Source organism: Myripristis murdjan, chromosome 1 (assembly GCF_902150065.1).
Source record: "Myripristis murdjan chromosome 1, fMyrMur1.1, whole genome shotgun sequence".
Taxonomy (NCBI): domain Eukaryota; kingdom Metazoa; phylum Chordata; class Actinopteri; order Holocentriformes; family Holocentridae; genus Myripristis; species Myripristis murdjan.
Genome location: NC_043980.1, coordinates 12,139,468 through 12,158,435, shown reverse-complemented (window position 1 = coordinate 12,158,435; position 18,968 = coordinate 12,139,468). Strand labels below are relative to the sequence as shown.

The following is an 18,968-nucleotide window of genomic DNA, read 5'->3' as shown; positions in this document are numbered from 1 at the left end:
TATAGCTATATAAATATTATAGCAGTAGTTTTTTTTCTTTTTTTTTTTTATAGATTTACGCTGTATTGGCCACTACTGGTGGCCATTATATTGTATTTTTGTGGTACCTGCAATAAGAATTCAAGAAGGACTGTAATATCAAGTGTCACAAATTTAGTGCACATCTACATTTGACATTACGGTGCCACATTGCCTGTCAGACTGTTGCCTAGCATCCATGGTAGTAGGCATGTTCTCAACACAGAAGAAGGATGAAATACTCTGAACAACTTTTCAACAGTATTTCCACACAGACCAGAAAGAACCATGACTCACACACACTGATACAGTAATACAGTGATGCAATCAATCACAACTCCAACTAGTATAAGCAGTCAATTTCACTAGGAGATTTTGTAATTAGCTACCTTAACTATCATAGACCATATCAGACCGATGGGGCATGTAATATTAACTTGCATGGCATTGCATGGGTCTGAGTGTTTGGATGAGATTTTGGATTTTCACTGCACTCCATAAGCTTTCTGCCACTAAAACGTTGTGTTTGAGAACAGAATGCGTTTTTTGTAAAACTCACTGATTTAACTTGAAGTAGAAACATTTGTCCTTAAGGGATATATTGTGTTTTGAAATTAAAGCATTAACATCATACTCAATGAGTAGCACTCTGAGAGAATCATAATTTGTTAGACCTCTGAAACTGTATTCCAGACCATTAGGCTACATATACCTGTGTCTGTACCTTTCAAGGCCTTGGCTTCAGAGAACTCAATTCAATACTTTAATATCACACTTTTCAAGGATTTTAAGCAGAGCTGCAATTCACAATTATTTCCATTATCGATTAATCTGTCAATTATTTTCTTGATGAATCGGTTAGTAGCTTGGCCCACAAAATGTCAGCAGATGGTAAAATTGTTAATCATAATTTGCCACAGCCCATGGGTGACATCCTCAAAGGTTTTGTTTTGTCCCAGCTAACAGTCCACAATTCAAACATATTTGGCTGTTGTTACAGAGGACTAAATAAACCAGAAAATATTCAAATTTGAGAAGATGGAAATCAGACAAAATCCGATTAATTTAACAGTTGGCAACTAAGTGATTACTTAACTAATCGATGCAGCTCTAACTTTACAAGACCCCGATTGTTGCATACCTTCAATGGAGGCAGCGTCCACCATGATCCGCTGCATCAGCACAGGTTCTGAGCCAAAGTCAAACACAATTGTCTGTCGGAAGGTACCAAAGATCTCTGTGCTGAAGCCCACTGCCACCTTGTAGACACAGTGGTCCATGCCGTTGTCCACCGCCACTGTCAGAACAAAAGCCTATTAGCAATGCATTTACTACAGAATAAACATGACATGCTTTGCAAGGGCATATCATGTAACCAGAAGACAGTACTGTAGCTTCAAAGTTAATAAAATTAAAAGAGACTACAGTACAATCTGGTTTAACTTGATGAAACATGCACAAAATAATTGGAATAAAGTATACAACTGAAACAAAAGAAAACTGAAAACAATTGTACACATGAGCATTACAGGCTTACTATCTCATTGGAAAAACTGCACCAAAACACCACTTTTAAGACCTACAAAACTGAACTTGATATTTTAATGTTTCATTTAACTGTATTAAGGTTTTGAGTTGATACAGTTTAAGGCAATGTAAGCCTTTCTCCAGGACCTACAGACACACAGACAATCTGACAATCACAGCAAATCTGATTTGGTTGTCCTGAAGAAATCAAGTCAAAATATGAAAAACCCACTTACGTACAAAAACATAGAAACACATTAAATGTCAAGTCATGGCTTCTCAGTAAGCCCATTTCATTACTGTGACCAGGCCAAAACGAAAAAAGAAGTAACACAGCCAGAAAAGCACATTCATCTTAAGAAATGTTTGGGCACTGTTTGATGTTTGAAATAGAATGAAGTGGCATCCTGAAAAATCTCATCCCTGGTAGTGACGTAAGTATATGAAACATACCTGCAGCCTCCTCTCCTGGTGTCCACTCTTGGCAGCCTTTGGGAACGGCCTGGAGCCGCTCTCCTGCCGACACGCCTGTGATGAAGAAGTGAGGTCGGTGGGCATCGTACAGCAGGGCGATGCGGTACAGCTTTCTTGCCGGCTAGTTATGGAGGCAGAGGGAGAAAGTATTAATAGAGCAACGACATATCAGGTTAAGGATATTATGAAGGACTAACTGTAAGCATTTGCTCTTGTGAACTGTAGAGCATGTGTATTTTTTTTCTGTATCATAGTGACAAATGAACTGACTGGACCAAAAAAACATCTTGATATGCCAATGCTTGCAATTTAATTTTTCTTCGTACCTTGCAGAATAAGGTGAAGGTCCAGGAGTGGGAGGATTTCTTGGTGGTGACAGTTACTGAGAGGCTGGAGCTGGTTTCAACATTCACTCCCTCTAAATAGTCACTCAGCTAGAAGAGAAACCAAACACACATTATGCAAAATAGAACACATCGTTTCATTTCTTACAAAAGTGTTTAATAGGTCTCCCACAAGACATAGCTCATCTCAATCTTTGTTTAGTTTTTTTTTTTTTTTTTTTTTTTTTGATACATCGGCTTTATTAGACACCGGAGAGAGACAGGAAATGCAGGGTAGATAGAGAGGATGACATGCAGCAAAGGGTCTGGGCCAGATTTGAACCCAGGCTGCTGCGGTTTAGCCTTAATATTACATGGCACACACTCTATTCGGGGAGCCAGCTCATCTCAGTCTTGTGCAGTATATTCATTTCAGTGCTGCAGAGTAAGAATGAATGCAGCCTGCTGGAAACAATTCTGTAACAAGTTCCACATATACCACATAAGAATTTAACACCTACTACAGGGCCTAACCAAAGCGCTTTAATGCGCATCAGTCTCTGTCGTCCCTAAAGAAAATGTCCAATTCTTTTCCTGTCTTACTGAAAAACAGAGCTACATGTAGTTCTAAGTAAGTAAACAGAATGATTTGTCATTGTAAATATGTTGAGATTAGCTTGGCTTTAGTATGTTCTATTTGTTCCAGCTGTGGCCAACAGTGTTATGTGTCAAGGGTCTCTTAATTTTCACTTTTGAAAATTATTTGAAAAAAAAAAAAAAAAAAAAAAAAAACCCAGAAAAGGAAAAAGGCAAGGCTAAAAACAAACAAAATGTCTACAGTGTTACAGAAAACTAACCTCAAAAAGGAGGAAAATAAGATTGCAAACAAATGAATAGCTGAATTGGAGGACTAACAGAAAAAAAACATGTTTGTTTTTCTGTGAGTGTATATTTGCATATAAAGGCTACTGACAGGATCTTATTAGGTTGGGGGTACTGCTTCCACTGCTTTAGATGAAGGCTTTCACAAAGTTTAGTGGACGCTTTTATCTAAAGCACAACACCAGCACCATATAGTTTGTTTGTTTTTTGTTTGTTTGTTTTTTTGGTTTGGTTAGCCCAAATGGGAACTGAACCCGTTACTGCTGCTGACTATTAGCTCACACACAATGGTTTATTTGAGCACAGAACCACTCACCACTTTCTCTGGGGTGAGAGAGTTCATCCACTTCTCTATCAGGGTTTCCATGTAGTTTTCGGTGAAGTGTTTGCTCTCCTGCTGCTGTTTGAGGCGGATGAGGCGTGATGCATAGCGCTTCTGCCACTCCATGAGCTCCTCCTGTGAGTGGGCTGATGTACACTGGGCCCCGTACCGGCACAGGCCCTGCTCCAAGTACCTATGATAACCACAGTGGCTTGGTGACGACACAGTACAGCAGAGACACTTGAATATACCACCTGGTGCACTGAATATAGAGATGCTTTAGTAAATTATACAATGCTAATTATAAAATCACATGTTGATTTGGAATCGACCAACATGTGTTTTTGAAGGCCGATACCAAGACCAACGTTTTTGTATTGAAACTGCCCATATCTGATGTGTTCTGCCAATAGTCAATATTTTTAAATTTATAATTTTCATGCCAAAACTTTACAAGCAGTTTCCCTCAGAAGTTTATTCTGTCAGGGAGAGAAATCCTCTGAAACAACATTTAGACTGTCGTGTAAAAATAAAGCTGCCCATTAGCAGCTACATTAGCAGTTTTAAATTAAGAGGGGAAACCCCCGCTAAAGGAGGAGTGGACAACTTCACCAGTATCTAATATTAAATATTAAATATAAGGCCATTATATTATCCAAAACATTAGTAAATCAAAACCAATAACAATCCCACTGATTTATATGGGCCGCACTAGTGGTGCTGCAGTGTGACATTAGGGTACAGGCCCATCTAAAAACACCCTCCAGGAGCAATTAATTACAAATTTGTGGTTATGCTTCAGAGTAGGTCAAAACCAAAATTGTTCCATGAAAGCCATATTTGAGAAATACTTTCCAAAAAGACCTAGCTTTCACAAATGAAAAAGGTGTATATCTTTAGGGAAAAAATATTCCTTTCAACCATTGTAAAACAAAAGGTAAAAAACATTTTGTATCATTCAAGTCTGTGGGCAAATGACAGGGCAGTTTGGATTACCTTTTACACAGGGTGTACTCCTCACTGCTGGTGACTCCTCGGGGAGGAGGCCTGAACTGCCAGCCATCTTGGACCTCTGTCAACACACACAGCCAAGGGTCAACACAGCACAGCACTAAAGCCATCCAAACATCAGACGACTGGCTTCAGTAAGCTATTGGATTCATATTTAATGCTAAAGTAAAAGAAGAACTTGGAAAGCAGATTTTGTAATTTCTACTGGAAATCCTCATGCAACAAAAACACAAAAGAACAACTTTGTGGCAGCTTTTCTAGAATCTGCTTAGGGCATCAACTGTGTATAGACTTTAAGTAGCGTCTCTTTTGTCAAACTGAAAATGAAGATAAAGTTGAGTACATGTGATGATTTGTCAGCAAGCACATCTGATCTTTGCTTTCCTTTTCATGAATTTTAAGATTTACAGAGCACAGATATAAAACTTTGACAAAGGCAGTACTAAAATCCTCTCGTGCCCAAGTGTTAATAATAAAAATGTGCTCACCTTCCTCCTGGTCATCTGTGTATTCTGGCACCATCTCTCTATTTACAGCCTGAGAGAGAAAGAGAAAGAGAGAGACAGAGACAGAGAGAGGGAGAGAGAGAGACAGTAGAGATATTATAAGTTAGTACAGACAAATGAGTAATAAATTCCCAATTGCTACAAGCTAGGCAGAGCACCACAAAATAATTAAGTCAGCATCAAAATCAGGCCATTAGTCATCCTCATGCCTGTTGCCTCCGAGCTTTTAACAATCATCTGTAAAACCACCCTGCAGCAAAAGGCATGAAAAGAGGACAAAAAAGCAAAATACTGAAAAGTTATCTGGCCTCCTGATCCAAAGTACTTACTTCTATTTCTGAGAGGAGCATTTTTAATCTTGTCAAGTCCTTTGTGACAATGCCATTCTGTGAAAGAGAAAAGAAGGACCTTCATTACAAAACTAAAACTTTGTCTGTACAATAATTAAACTAATTATGTTTGGTGCATTTTTATGGAAACATCCATTTATCTGTTCAATGGAGTGCACTGGCTGGTTTCATTGTAGGTATGATCAAATATTCACTGGGTCCTTTCTGATTATTTACCACAAAGACATACAGGTTGCATGCTGGCAGCTCTACAAAGCAGCAAGATATCATCATTTGAAAAGTCTGAACTTCAGTACCCAGAAATCAATTAACCGTGTTAATCATTTATCAAGTAAATATACCAAATACTTGCTGGTTATTGCCTCTCGCCATTGAAATCTTTATAAAATGAATACTTTTCTTTATTATGGCTGCTGGTCAGACTAAAAAAGCAATTTGCGGACATTAATTTGGTCTCTGTGCACTGTTAATTTTGGTAGGGATTTTCATTTTAGTTTTAAATATTCCCATATTTTTTTACTTTGTTGTAGTCAGATTTTAGTCATTTACTATTCAAAGAGTTTTAATTATATCCTGTATTTTTTTTTTTTAAATTTCAGTCAAATGTACGTTATTTTTATGTTGTAATTTTAGTTTAAATTAAGTCATCAAGTTTGTTTTGTTTTTCCTCCCTTCTTCAATCGGCATGGATTCTCTCCCACGCCCATTAGACATTTGGTTTTCCGTACGTCTGGATGGTAGGTGTCCAAATGTCTCTTCTCTTTCTTCTAACATAAATATGGCCTTCTGCTCAGTTGTTCGCAGTCTGAGCTCACAAGTGCTGCAGTTCAATATGAAGTATCTGCACATGCCACAGGTGTCTCGGTGACAGATACATCAAAACAGGCACAGAGAAGATCCTGCACCCCGCTCTTGCTTAGCATCACATTTTATTTCCTAGTGGTACTGAAACAGTAGTAAACAAAATGTGATGCTGCAATCGCAGTGTACAGGATCTCCTAATGAGAGCATCACTCAGTTTGAAGGGTTCAAAGGGAATTGGCGGAGCACTTAGCCCCAATAGAAAACCATGAAGTTTTGTATTGTGTTTTAATGTCTTTTTTTTTTTTTCATTTCAGATTTCATCAGAGAGAGATGATTACACCTTCAAGTTCAAACACCTTGTTGTTTTAGTCCTACCATCGTCATGGTAAAGTTGGTCATTAACAACAATATTTTGTCTGGATTTTCACTAATCTTGACTAATCACAAGCAATCAAAAAAAACAAAAACAGATTAATGGACAATGGAAATAATTATTAGTTGCAGCTCTAACGTGAACTAATGTCCCTGACCTGCTACACTAAGAAGTGATCACTTCATGCCAAAGGACAACCAAAGGGCCAAGGGAGGCCAAAGACCAAATGCTCTATTATTTTCTAGATGAAGTGCTCATTGTTTACATGTCACACTTTCAATTTATCACTATTAGTGGGTGGAGAAGTGACTATGCGGTGGGCGGAGAGGTGTAGAACTGACCATGTGCTAACTAGTTGTGGTTGGCGCGTGGTCACTTCGTGTTGGTCATGTTTTTAATGGCATATCCACTTTAATCAAGGCTTTTTAATTACGTCTCTACCAGCAGATGCAGTGGCTGGCTGGTGGTGGGTTTTCCTCACATTCAGTTGAAGACCTATATTTTCATATTGTGCGTTCTTTTTTAACCAGCAAGACATCGATATACCTGCTCCCAATGAGCACCTATCCTGCATTTCATTTAGTGTGTATCTAAGCAACAACTCTTTCTGCGTTATTATTTTGTTAAATATCAATATATCTGTCTTGTGGTCTTTGTTTTCTGTCAAGACCTTTGTGACCAACCTAAATAGAAACAGACTTGAAATGCACTCTCTAATTAGCGCAGACACACATGGTATTTGAGTCACCTGTTAAAATGCTCTGTTTTCTTTTTGCAAATATGATCTGGTAGTGGTTGGTTTAGTAAAACTGACAAAGGTAACAGTCCAACACAACCCAACACTTTTGGAGTGAAAACCTTGTTAAGAAATCACACACATTGTGTCCACTGAAGGTTAATTCGACAACACCGATCGAAATTAAGAGACAAAGAAAGGGAAGACGAGGACGAGTTGGGGGAGCACAAAGTGTGGAAGATGAAAAGGACGTGTGATAAAGTGGAAGCAGGGGATGTGGAAGTGAAATGGAAAAATAGGGGCGGCAGATAAAGGTGTAGACAAGATATCAGCCCAGGCCGGGCCCAAGAATAGGAGGGCTGGTGGGGCATGGGGCGAAAAAAAAAATACTGCTGCCCAGACTTTATCTTGTGTTGCCCCAACTAGCAGCTGGCACATACCCCCACTTGCAGAGAATGTCTTATGATCTTTAGGCGAAGTTCAACATTTGAAAACACTTTTTCACATTGTCTGTAATGCAGTGTTTTCTAGAATAACTTGAGCAATTAAACCCTCCTGCAGACTGTAATTTCGATGAGCTTCTGGTTGTATTTTGAGACCCTGAGTACAAATCTTGATATTAGCCTTGCCCTCACTGCTGTTGTACTAGCAACATGGCTGTGTCCCACCTTCACCACTGACTCTCTTTTTTCAGCTCCACGTTTGTTGTTTTCATTTGTTGTGGCATGCCAACATGTTGTCATTGCCAATCCACATTCATGTTGGTCACTCACCGGGACAAAGTCATAACCATGTCGCTACACTGGCCAAACCACATGACAAATTAAATTTGTGACACTGCCAACACTTTTTTTGGAGCACAGCATTCAACACAAAGGCACTTCATCACTGCAGTGAACACACTGAAGACTGCCAACCATCAATTACAACCAAAGAATTTGCCCACATGTGAAATGTTTGTCTGGGACATTAACCCAAGGAGGACAAAACTGACTAGTCTGTCTGGGACTGCTAGGCATTGAGGGAGTGATAAAGAAATGGGTAATATGGAGGGGTGGAAAGCAAGAAAGGAGGACACAGAAGCAAAAGAAGAAAGACAAGGAGCAGGATATAAGTGTATGTGTGGGTGTGAGTTAGAGGGCAGAGAGTAACTCAGGACATGGGAGAAAAACAAGGCCAATGGAAGTGGAGAAGGCAACTTTACAGCCATTGCAAGACTTGATGTATGATGACAGCAGTTAGAAAAAGTGGAGTGAAAGAGAAGGGGACAGGAGAGAGGGTTAAAAACTTACAGAGTCAAGAAACAAGGTTCCAAAAATGGATGGAATGGAAGTATGAGAGAAAAATTGTGTGCTTATGTCTGTCTGCTAGCTACACAATGTTTTGTCTAATTCCATCAAAGGTGCAATTTTGATGGGGCTCTTTTCAAGTGTAAATGTTAAATTCCTTGTAGAACATCTCTGACAACATTTTCTGACATGTTACAATCAACCAGGTAAGTCAACATACTGGTGTATGGCCAACTAAGCAGCTTACATAGCAGTTAAATCACCACTTTTGTGTATGATTTGCTTGCTGAAGAAAAATAGCAGAATAGAAATAGAAAAGCATCTCACACAGCCACTAGTAAACTCATTTTCAGGCTAGACGCTCTGAAACCTTTGTGAGAAAAATACCCAAAGGTGCAGCATTTTCAGAGAACATTATGTTTGCTGCACAGCCCTGGTTTTTCACCCAATAACCTTATTGATCTGACCTTAATATCAAGAGATTACCTAGAACCGTGTGGGGCAGCAGTGAGCACATTTTCTTTCAGTACAGCAAGGTTTGAAAACTTGAATGAGATGAAAAAAATGAGCTTTAACTGAAATTTAACTTTGATCCTAGTAACTCAGAAAGGTCTTGAGTGATGTTCTGAGATATGAAACATCTGCCAATAACAAAGCCCACAGCAAATAATAGCTGGGGACACCCGGAAATTTTTAGAACACTTACTACATCTAAGTGATTTTTAAAAGCACAATTCACAGATTTTGTGTAGCTGTTTTGTAGCAAAGGTGGTAAGAGGTAACTTTTAGTGATTCTAGTACTCTGCCAACAGGGTCTGGAACTGAAGCAGCCCCCATATTTCAAATATGGAAGCTATGTGCATGTATACAACCATTTTCTTGACTCATACCAGTGGCTCTCCGTACAAGGCCTTGGAAAGGTTACTGGCCACCTCCTGCAGGCTGCTGTCCAGCAGCATGGAGCGCAGGCTGGCCTGCAGCAACCCGTCTCCCCTGGCCATCTCCTCCGCCAGGACTACAACAGGACAAACAGAGTGGACAGGGAGGGAAAGACAACAAGCTAAGTTTAACCAGTAAACCTATTTATAATTACTGTAACGTTTCAATGCATATTCTCCAATGAATAAATAAATAAATAAACAAACAAACAAAGATACATGTATCTGATACATTCATGATTATACATAATGCCTCTGTTGTTTAACCAATCAATTAAATGCAAATACATTAAATTTTACTTCTCAGATAATCCGTGTTATTCAAGTGACAGAAAGTCAGTGTATTCTGTGCTTTCCCCTATTCTGGCAAACGACTGGGTAGTTCCAGGTCTTTCATGATCAATTAGTGTTTTTACGGTTGTTACAGGCAGAGGGGAGTTGGTCATTTTCTTTAACAGGAGAATGACAGATCACAACTCCTCCTCTGTGATCACTGACTAAATAACAGCAAGGCTATGTCTGTATACTGCTACATCAGACTTTTCACAGCCTGTCTAACGCTGCCTAAAACTTGCACTCACTGAAGCGTGAACTTTAACCCTGCACTTGAACCAAACACTGTGACCTATTCCTGACACATACCCTTACATTTACTTAGCCTCTGTCCACAATCTCTCAATAGAGGCAATCGTGTTCACCAAAACACACAAGACTGGATTCAGCAAATTAGCAAACCTAGTAGGGGTATTTCATGTATCACACCAGGACCTAAGCACATTCAAAATTATGTCTTTGACAACAAATGCTGCATCCCAACCCTTACTTTAGGGAACCAGACTATAGTAGTTTTAGCAGAAGGTTCAGCATTGAATTTCCACTTACCATGTTTGCAGTCTTCATCTGCTTGGTCATAGTTTTTCTGTTGAAACAAAGAAGGGGGGTCTAAGTATGAAAAGGGTAGCATGACAAACGGGAATACCTTGTGTTTCAGGTTCAGAGCTTCAGATAAGCTCAAAGAATGGCTATCTTTGCTTCTCAAAGGAGTCCTTCGCAATATAATTATAGGCTTAAGTAGTCTCCATAATCTCAGGGCTTAAGTAACTGGTGTAATTTTAGTGCAGAAGGAAGATAACAGAACTGTACCACAGAGGCGAAAAAAATGTAGGGTTAATCACTCTCATTTCTTACTTCTTTTCATGCTAATTTACCAAATGATCAGATTAGAAGTTCAACTGTGGAATTTGAGTACAATGAACAGTCTACGTCATTTGAGAATAATGGCATATTAAAACAGGCCTGGGAGAAAGCGATATTCTCTTTGGTGGTGAATATAACTTTAGGAAGGAGCCCAGCCCCCAGACCACCCCTCCCACTTCATTTCAAATGACAATACTTTCAATTTTTTTCTGCAAATGATTGCAACTGCTTAGTACAGGATGAAAGTGGAAAGAAGTGCAATTTGACAGAGATCAAGTAAGATGAAAGAGATCAAGTATTTGTGTGCATGTGCAGAGAGAAGAACAGAATAATACTCCTTTCACACACACAAACCAGGGATATTACAATATTCTGCTGTTTTGTATATGAATGTCCAGTGTGTTGTTGTCTAGTAATATTTACACTCTGTGTGCAACACTGTGACACTGTAGACACACTGTGACAATGGTTCAGCACCAAACTTTCACGCTACGTGTAGCAGACGTTTAACCCACGTTACTCTCAGGTTGTTAATCCTGTGTGAAAGTGGTACAAACAAGAGGCTGTAGCTGAGCTTGAGCAAATGACTGTAAGTAAATGGTTGAATGAGTGAATGAGTGAGTGACTGAGGGCATTTATGCCATCACTCCACCCAGTGGTGGGCAGCACTATAAGCGATTTGAGCAATAATGTAGTTAAGGGCAGAATGGAAAAGCCTTTTCACCTTCAATTAAGCTTCCATGAGCTGCACTCACATTCTAAGCCTATAATTTATATCAGAAAAAGTCAGATTATGTATGAAGAGGTACGTTTAGAAGAAAGGTATGAGTCTTAAATTAACATTTAATTCTACTATGTAATGCCTTGATTTGAAACTCAAGACAGAGATGGTTAAAGGTTATACAAGAAGAAAAGGATGTCAAACTTCATTATTTTACAACAGGAAATTTTGAAAAGATGGTAGCTGGTCAATGCAAGATACTATGCCAGCTGATCACGCCTTCAAAGTTTGCAAAGCTGCACAAATTTGATATTTACTACAGAGCCAACAAACAATATGACTACAAGCCCAGACAAGACTGCCCAACACCGCAGAATTAATACAGGCAAAAACATTACTGCAAGCCTTCGTAAAATGATCTCTATAGCTTAACTACGCACTCAATATGACTGTTGACAGCTAACATGGCAACAACAAGAGCTGCCAGAAGCCACAATGATGTGATCCTGGTGGATAGTGCATGTGTACAAGCATCGCTAAGTGAAAAATACTGTTTTTCTGCTACAATAAAGTCATTCAGAGAAAAGTTTATGTCTCAGTGTTGTTTACAGTTTGAAAGTGTCCCAAGATACGGAAAGCAAATCATAATACATTCGCCTCATCACTAGACACAGGTACCCGTTCAAGGAGACAGGGCTCCAGTCTTGTTGGTCATTATTCTACTGGCTGGAGACGTTTCAAAGACGGTGCAGAGAGTGACATCTCCTTATAAATCTGTCCATCTCTGATCAGGATAAGTGGGTAGCTCCAGTTTCCTCCCACAGACCAAAAACATGCAGGTCAGGAGAGGTGACTGCTTGCCCACAGATATGATTATGTGCATCGATGTGTTTGTATGTGTGTTTGCCCAGTGATAGACATGTGATGGACCGCCCAATAGATGCTGGGATGGGAATGCAGCCCGCAAAGAACAGGAGTATGAATAAGCAGGTATGGATGGATAGATGGATGGATGGATGGATGGGTAAAGTTGGTACATTTGCTAGAGAGCTACCTCTTAGTGAGTCAAACTTATTCTGATCATCTGTACGCCTGCATCTGACTCAACTGAAATTTTGTCTTTGTAAGTCTTAGCAGCGCACAGAATATGCTATTTTCAGTTTCATTCACTTTGGCTTGTAATTTTTTCACGAAGCGTGCAGCAGCCTCAAGCCTCAGTTTTCACATTTCAGTAAGTCTCAACAGTTCCACAGTCCACCCAACTAACTAACACTTCAAGACTATTTATTGCCAACATGATGATGATAATAAGCTTTATTTATATAGCACCTTTAATAAAGAGTTGACAAAGTTCTTCAACAGACAAAGCAAAGCAGAGTAATGTTTGCTGTTTGCTAATAATGTCTGGAACACTGTGCTTACCAGCTGCAGGAGGGCAGCGATCCGGTAGAGCAGGGCACGGCTGCGGAGGGGTCCAGCGGCGGTGACTAGGGACGGGGGGCTAGGCAAGACAGGGACTCCGGAGGGTGGGGCTGGGGTTCCGAGGACCAGCAGGGCTTCCGTGCTGTGGCTGACCGCCGCCTCGTACTCCCGCCTGGCTAACGATCTGCTGGCTTCTTCACATGACTTCTCCGCTCTCCTGTCCGCCATGACTCAGGGACAAAACGTCTAGGAGGAAAAGCAGAGGGGAGGAAAGAGATAGAGTATGAATGAGGAGCCCACGTCTGTAGTTGCTGCGGCCATCACTCGGGGTCAAATCACTGAAAAGTGTTCTTTCTTATGAGAAAAACCACAGGATATCTGCAGGCTTCCAAAAGACTTTCTAAATTCCCCATGAAATGACCTCACATGACTTCTACTTAAGTACTATCTTAAATAGTGACCATCATCCTCCACTAGTGAGTGTAATTTAAAATTTCAAACAATAAAACCTTCACAAATCTTTAAACTTCCCCTCTGATCCTCCTATCCCTTTAAATAAAAAAAAGGTTTCTTAGGGTTTGGTCTGTCCTATCGGTTTACACTTGTGAATGATTGTTCCCTGCACTATGTCCCACCCAAACATCCCGTTTCAACGGGAAAAACATCAAATCAAGAAATTAAAAGTCCATTTCAGGAGGGTTTTAAGACCTTATTAATGGTAAATGGAAGTGAATTTAGACCTTTTTTCCATTAAACATGGCTAATGAACATTCTCCGACTATAAGTAAGAAAAAGGAAGCAGAAACAGAATGGGCTTCAAGTCATACTGCATTTACCAAAGAAAATTCAATGAAAACAAAACAAAAAAAATGTTTGATATATTATAGTACCCCTGTTCTGCAATTACCTAAGAGGGAACATGTATACTGGACAAACTTTTTCTGGTCATCTATAAAATAAACTAATTACAGAGTGAAAAATGTAAACCTCTATCTGATGTTTTAATGGCTTTTGTTGACCTGTGGTTGCTATACTTTCCATAATGCCTTATTGTTATGATTCAGGGATAGTAAGTTTGTGCTAGATCACTAGGACAAACCAGATGCTAATATCTATCTCTCCATCTATCTATCTGTCACCACAGTAGCTGCAGGTAGAGAAACTGAAATGTGGAGAGTGAGGGCTGACAGTAGGAGACAGAAGGGCCTCGATTCTATTTCTGTGTTGGGGGTAGCGGGTCATTCGTTGACACTTGCTTTTATAATCTGAAACATTAGTAGGCTGTACAGTTGACAGATACACCACACATTTACACAGGGACAAAATAGAAAATATGGCATATATAAGGGCCTTGGAGCTAAACGGCACAGGCAGCTTCCACTGCTCTGAGGGCACCCAAATACTACACAACATCCTTCATTCTCCACGAGTGAAATCTAAATCTTTGATATTTTGTCAGACAACTGTGATGTCAATATGATATCTCATAGTAAGTTTTAAATCTTATTTATGAAACAAATTTCCCCCAGTCACTCCAAGACGTTAAAATATTAGTCATGACATGAGTCAGCTAATACAAAAACACCCAAAACTGAGTCAACCAGAATTTGAAATTTGTTTTTCAGTATCTAGTCCAAATATTTAACAGATAGGCCACCCCACATAAGACAATGAGTGGCAGAGGGTTAAGTCAATTAATTAATGGCATTACCAAATAGCGTGAACTTGACAAGGGTTTTCACTGCTACGACCTGAAACACAATGCAAAATGCCATAAAAGCAAAGCAAAATACTGTCATTACATGGCTTCTTAAGGAATTCAGACTCTGCCTTTTCATGTGGCTTCTCAATGAAGCAAAAGCCTCATGCACTGCAGAAAATGTATTTACACTTTTTATAATACCATAAAAGATCTCTGATGTAAATGTGAAAATGGCTTTAACTCCCATCAAAATAAATTTACGTTTTGCTGGCAGTAGCGTGTAAGGTGGATTTCTGCTTACAAAGAGCAAATAACATTAAAAACGTTCTCATGTGGTCGTCTGTGTCATAACTGAACAGTAAGAGGGAAGACAAGGTGATGCACTAAGTGACTCCTACTATAGATGTCACGAGAACCGATACTTTGGTACTAGGTCGATGCCAACAGTCCAAAAATACGATGGCACCCATTTTTCTATGGCACCGTAGGTACCGGATGTACTTATTTAGATTTAGTATTTATGTAGATTTAGCCTTCAGCGGGCCATAACATATTCTTCCAGAACTGATGGGGACAGTGTACATATAATTTACCCTTGTTCAAGTGTGCGCCAAAGAAGAGACAAACACACGTAAAAAGACAGCAGCTCCGCCTCGGCTTGTCCAAAACAAACACAGCAAGACTCGTGTCTGGAAGGATTTTGCATTTGAGGCGGATGCTCACGGGATAATAATTAATTCGCAAAACAAAATATGCAAACGATGCCATTGAAGTTTCCCATTAAATGTATAAGCTTACTTGTTATTTCCATATTTTTCTCATGTCTCTGCTGGATACTGCAATCTAAAAAGTTGTTACTTAAGCACAGTTGACTCATTGTTTGTTTTAAATACTTGAAGGCTTAAATACTTGAATGTTCAACAGATTTTAATACAGGAGTGTATGCTGAAGTAAACTGGATTCTTTGTTTCCTTTTTACCGTGGTTTTGAAACGGGTACTGAATCGTGGAAATGGACTGGTACTGGTATCGACTGCTGAATTTCCTACTACTCCTACTCCTTCTTCATATCCTGTGTGCCAGCCCAGACAGAGTACATTAAAACACATTTGCACTGAGGCCAGCCTTTGTCATATGAGAACCCTAAGGCATTTTATCAGGCTAATTTTTAAATCATCTCAAGCTTCACAGTTTTTAACCTTGGAGTCAACTGTCTAGTGTCTTCCAACTGCTTAGTCTGAGAACACTATCATAATCAAATAGCAAAACATATTTGGGTGTTTTTGAGGCTAGACAATAGAGACAGACCAACTAATCAGGCCAATATCTAGCATTCTGGGAGAATTGGTATTGGTCAATATCTGCACTCACGATGCTGATAGGCAAAAAATGTCTGCAGACACATCTGCAGGTGGTGCTGTCAGTGTAGCTGCTGTGGAACGATGGTAGCGCTCCTCATTATCTGCTGATAAATGCCACTGTTAAGAGCACCAAAGTTTCATTTAATTTTTATAAGTTTTTTCCCCAAAGTTATTTGTTTGATTACCTGTGGTCATTAATTTAGTCGACACTTTTTTATTTAAAGTGCACTGCAGAAGAAGTGCAAATCGGCTTAAGCAAACAGAGACAAAGCAAGCAATAACATTAGTGTTAAATAAATGTTCATTCAAGTTCAGCAAATTTGTGTCTCAATTGTTGCCAAAAACTTAAAAAAAAAAATTATTAAAAAAAAAAAAAAAAACAGAAATAAAACAATAACATGATATCAGCATTATATATCAGTCATTGGCCACCCTGCTCACTATGTATCAGGAAAAATCATTGAAAAAGCCATATCAGTTGACCACTACTAGGCACTATGACACTGGATGTGGGGCAGAAAGATTCATGTATGTTTTGATTCTCCTGGTCACAGGGCCAAAAAGTCAACGCCAACTCTGTCCCAACGCCAACCACATATCAATACACCTCAACTACAGCTTGGTCCAAGAGGAATCTGAAGATCAGCTTTATACTGGCTGCAGAGCACAAACAGTATATCATCCTCAACTGTGCTGCTGTGCCCAGAGAGAACAGTGTATCATAACACTAAATACTTTTCCATATCAACAAATCAAACAGGTCTTCATTGTGTAAACTGTTCGATTAGAGCTGGGTAAGTTACTCTGTTTCAAAATAGGCTGCACAGATGTAATCTGAGTGGAGAAACCTGGCTAAGCTCACTGGTTGATGTCCAACAGTCATGTACATTCATGCACCCTGCAATCATCAATGTATAACAGCTAATGATTTAGTCAATTCAAAGCCAGTGAACATAAGAATAATTTATGCTTGGCTTTAGACAGCATAGAGCCTTCAGTGACTCCTAACATATTCTGACATCTAATACCTGCAGAGCCAACAATGAATGAAATGTGAAATGAAATGTTAAGTGGAGAGGTTTCAAACTTCAGCCGTATTCTCAGCAGTGCATGAGCTGTCCTGTTCTGTTTATTACAGGTTTATATGTGTGTGTGAGTGTGTTTCAACCCCACCGCCCTGTGATAAAAATAAAAGTGTCCCCAATTCACATCTATCTACATGTGCACGCACACACACACACACACACACACACACACACACACACACACACACACACACACACACACACATACACACACACTGGAGTAGAATGAGGAATAGTCTTCGGTGTTGTGTGGAGAAGACTGTGTGTTTGTAGGAGGTGGTGGAGGTGGAGGATGCAATGGAGGTGACATTGGGCTACTTTTAACATTAAGCGTAATGAGCATAGGGAACCAAATTCAAATGACAGAAAACCATGTTTTGGTTGTTGAAGTAGTTAAGTCTGGGCCAACTGTCTAACAGCTTTTGATAAAGATTTTGGCACATCAAGAACAAGTTTACACAGCCGACTCAATATATTTAACATGCAGCTTTTAGCTATCACTCAGTCAACAGTGATAGGTCTTGGAGAAAAAAAAAAGAAAGAAAGAAAGAACAGTGAGGTCCTCCTGTCATCTGTCTGGGAAATGGATTCTCATAAACAAAATTACCTCTCAGCCATGACGGACATAAAAAAAAAAAAAAAAAAATATCAAGGAGAAACCCTGATCTGAGGCACAAGGGATTGTTGTCTAAGCCCAGTTCTAACCAAAACCCTGCAAACAAATCTTATGCAACAAGAAGCAAAAGCAGCCACAAAATATTTTTTTTGAACAAGTAGCATCATAATTTGGCCAAGCCCTTGAGCAGCTCTCTGTGGGTCAGCATAAGAAACCAGACTGCTTACTATGGTTCATTTTCTCTGCTGCAATTGAGTAATGTACAAAAAATACATGTGGATTATTTTCCGGATTTGACTGTACAATCGCATTTGCTTTTCCAGTACAACTAAACACATACTATAAGAAAAGTAATTTACTCCAAGACACCAATGTTTATCCTCCATTAAGAATATGCTTGAAAATGAGTAAACCTACATTTTATATCTACACTGTAGGTATAACACATATAGAAAGGTCACTACAACAGCACCAGCAGTATAACTGCTTAGCCCCAGTCACTGTGGCCCTCATGACATTTCATTAATAGTCTACAGCCTAGCCAAATCAGCAAAAGGAGTCAAGGCTACAACTTAAGGATCTATAATCCAGTCTAAGATAAAGTGAAGCAGCACAGCCTCCTTCACAGCAAGCAGCACAGCTTAGTATTGAAGGGTACAGCATGACCTCCTGGGAAGCTCCCGGACCACAAACATTCAACCTTGGCCAATAATCTCATAACTTTTGGTCCTATTTGCCCCTCACTGGCTTCACAGGAACTCCGTCTTATCCAAAAAACAGGCTAGTCAGCCCAAACCAAACTCTTAACCTGCAAGACGGCTGGAAACACAAACTTGGCATTCAGTCACAGTTCAAAATTCAACATTTATCTGGCACTAAATTCCCACCCTGGGACACACCAAGGCCTTGGATTCATCTTTGATTGTGAGGGGGGGACAAAATTACAATAAAAGTGTGCCCTGTGGCCCAGTACTTTTGTGTTTGTTTGAGATAGCAAGTCCTTGAATGTGCAACAGCAGACAACTACGCAAAAGCTGGTAGAGGTTGGACAGGCTATTGAGTCAACATCACAGAACAGATATATGTCAAGCAGTCCTCTCAGAAAATAGGATGTACATACGTCTAACACAATTACATATTTTATATTTCAGCTTTGAGAATGAGAAGAAGGGAAAACAACTGACTGCTTCTGCAATTTTGTCTCAATTTTGGAATAAACAGCCTGTTAATCCTGCAATGAGTGTTCAAGACAGTTATTTGTTGAATACCCAACAGACAACTATGCTTGTAACAGCTGGTCTTGCCCAACTGG

The 18,968-nt window shown here is 39.5% G+C and overlaps 1 protein-coding gene across 3 annotated transcripts in view; it reads right to left on the bottom strand.

The window, feature by feature from the left end:
- helz (helicase with zinc finger) overlaps nucleotides 1–18,968 on the bottom strand; it is a 79,233-nt gene that overhangs the window by 57,164 nt on the left and 3,101 nt on the right. For 2 of the 3 annotated variants that reach the window (XM_030049957.1, XM_030049965.1), the window contains exons 2-11: nucleotides 12,894–13,139; nucleotides 10,436–10,472; nucleotides 9,506–9,630; nucleotides 5,393–5,449; nucleotides 5,046–5,094; nucleotides 4,543–4,618; nucleotides 3,541–3,739; nucleotides 2,346–2,453; nucleotides 1,999–2,140; nucleotides 1,160–1,315 (exon numbers count right to left, since the gene is read on the bottom strand). In XM_030049957.1, the coding sequence (XP_029905817.1) occupies nucleotides 1,160–1,315; nucleotides 1,999–2,140; nucleotides 2,346–2,453; nucleotides 3,541–3,739; nucleotides 4,543–4,618; nucleotides 5,046–5,094; nucleotides 5,393–5,449; nucleotides 9,506–9,630; nucleotides 10,436–10,472; nucleotides 12,894–13,121 (1,177 nt within the window). In that variant the 5' untranslated portion in view covers nucleotides 13,122–13,139. Of the gene's footprint in view, nucleotides 1–1,159; nucleotides 1,316–1,998; nucleotides 2,141–2,345; nucleotides 2,454–3,540; nucleotides 3,740–4,542; nucleotides 4,619–5,045; nucleotides 5,095–5,392; nucleotides 5,450–9,505; nucleotides 9,631–10,435; nucleotides 10,473–12,893; nucleotides 13,140–18,968 lie in introns of those variants that run through there. The other variant, XM_030049974.1, reaches the window with a different exon arrangement.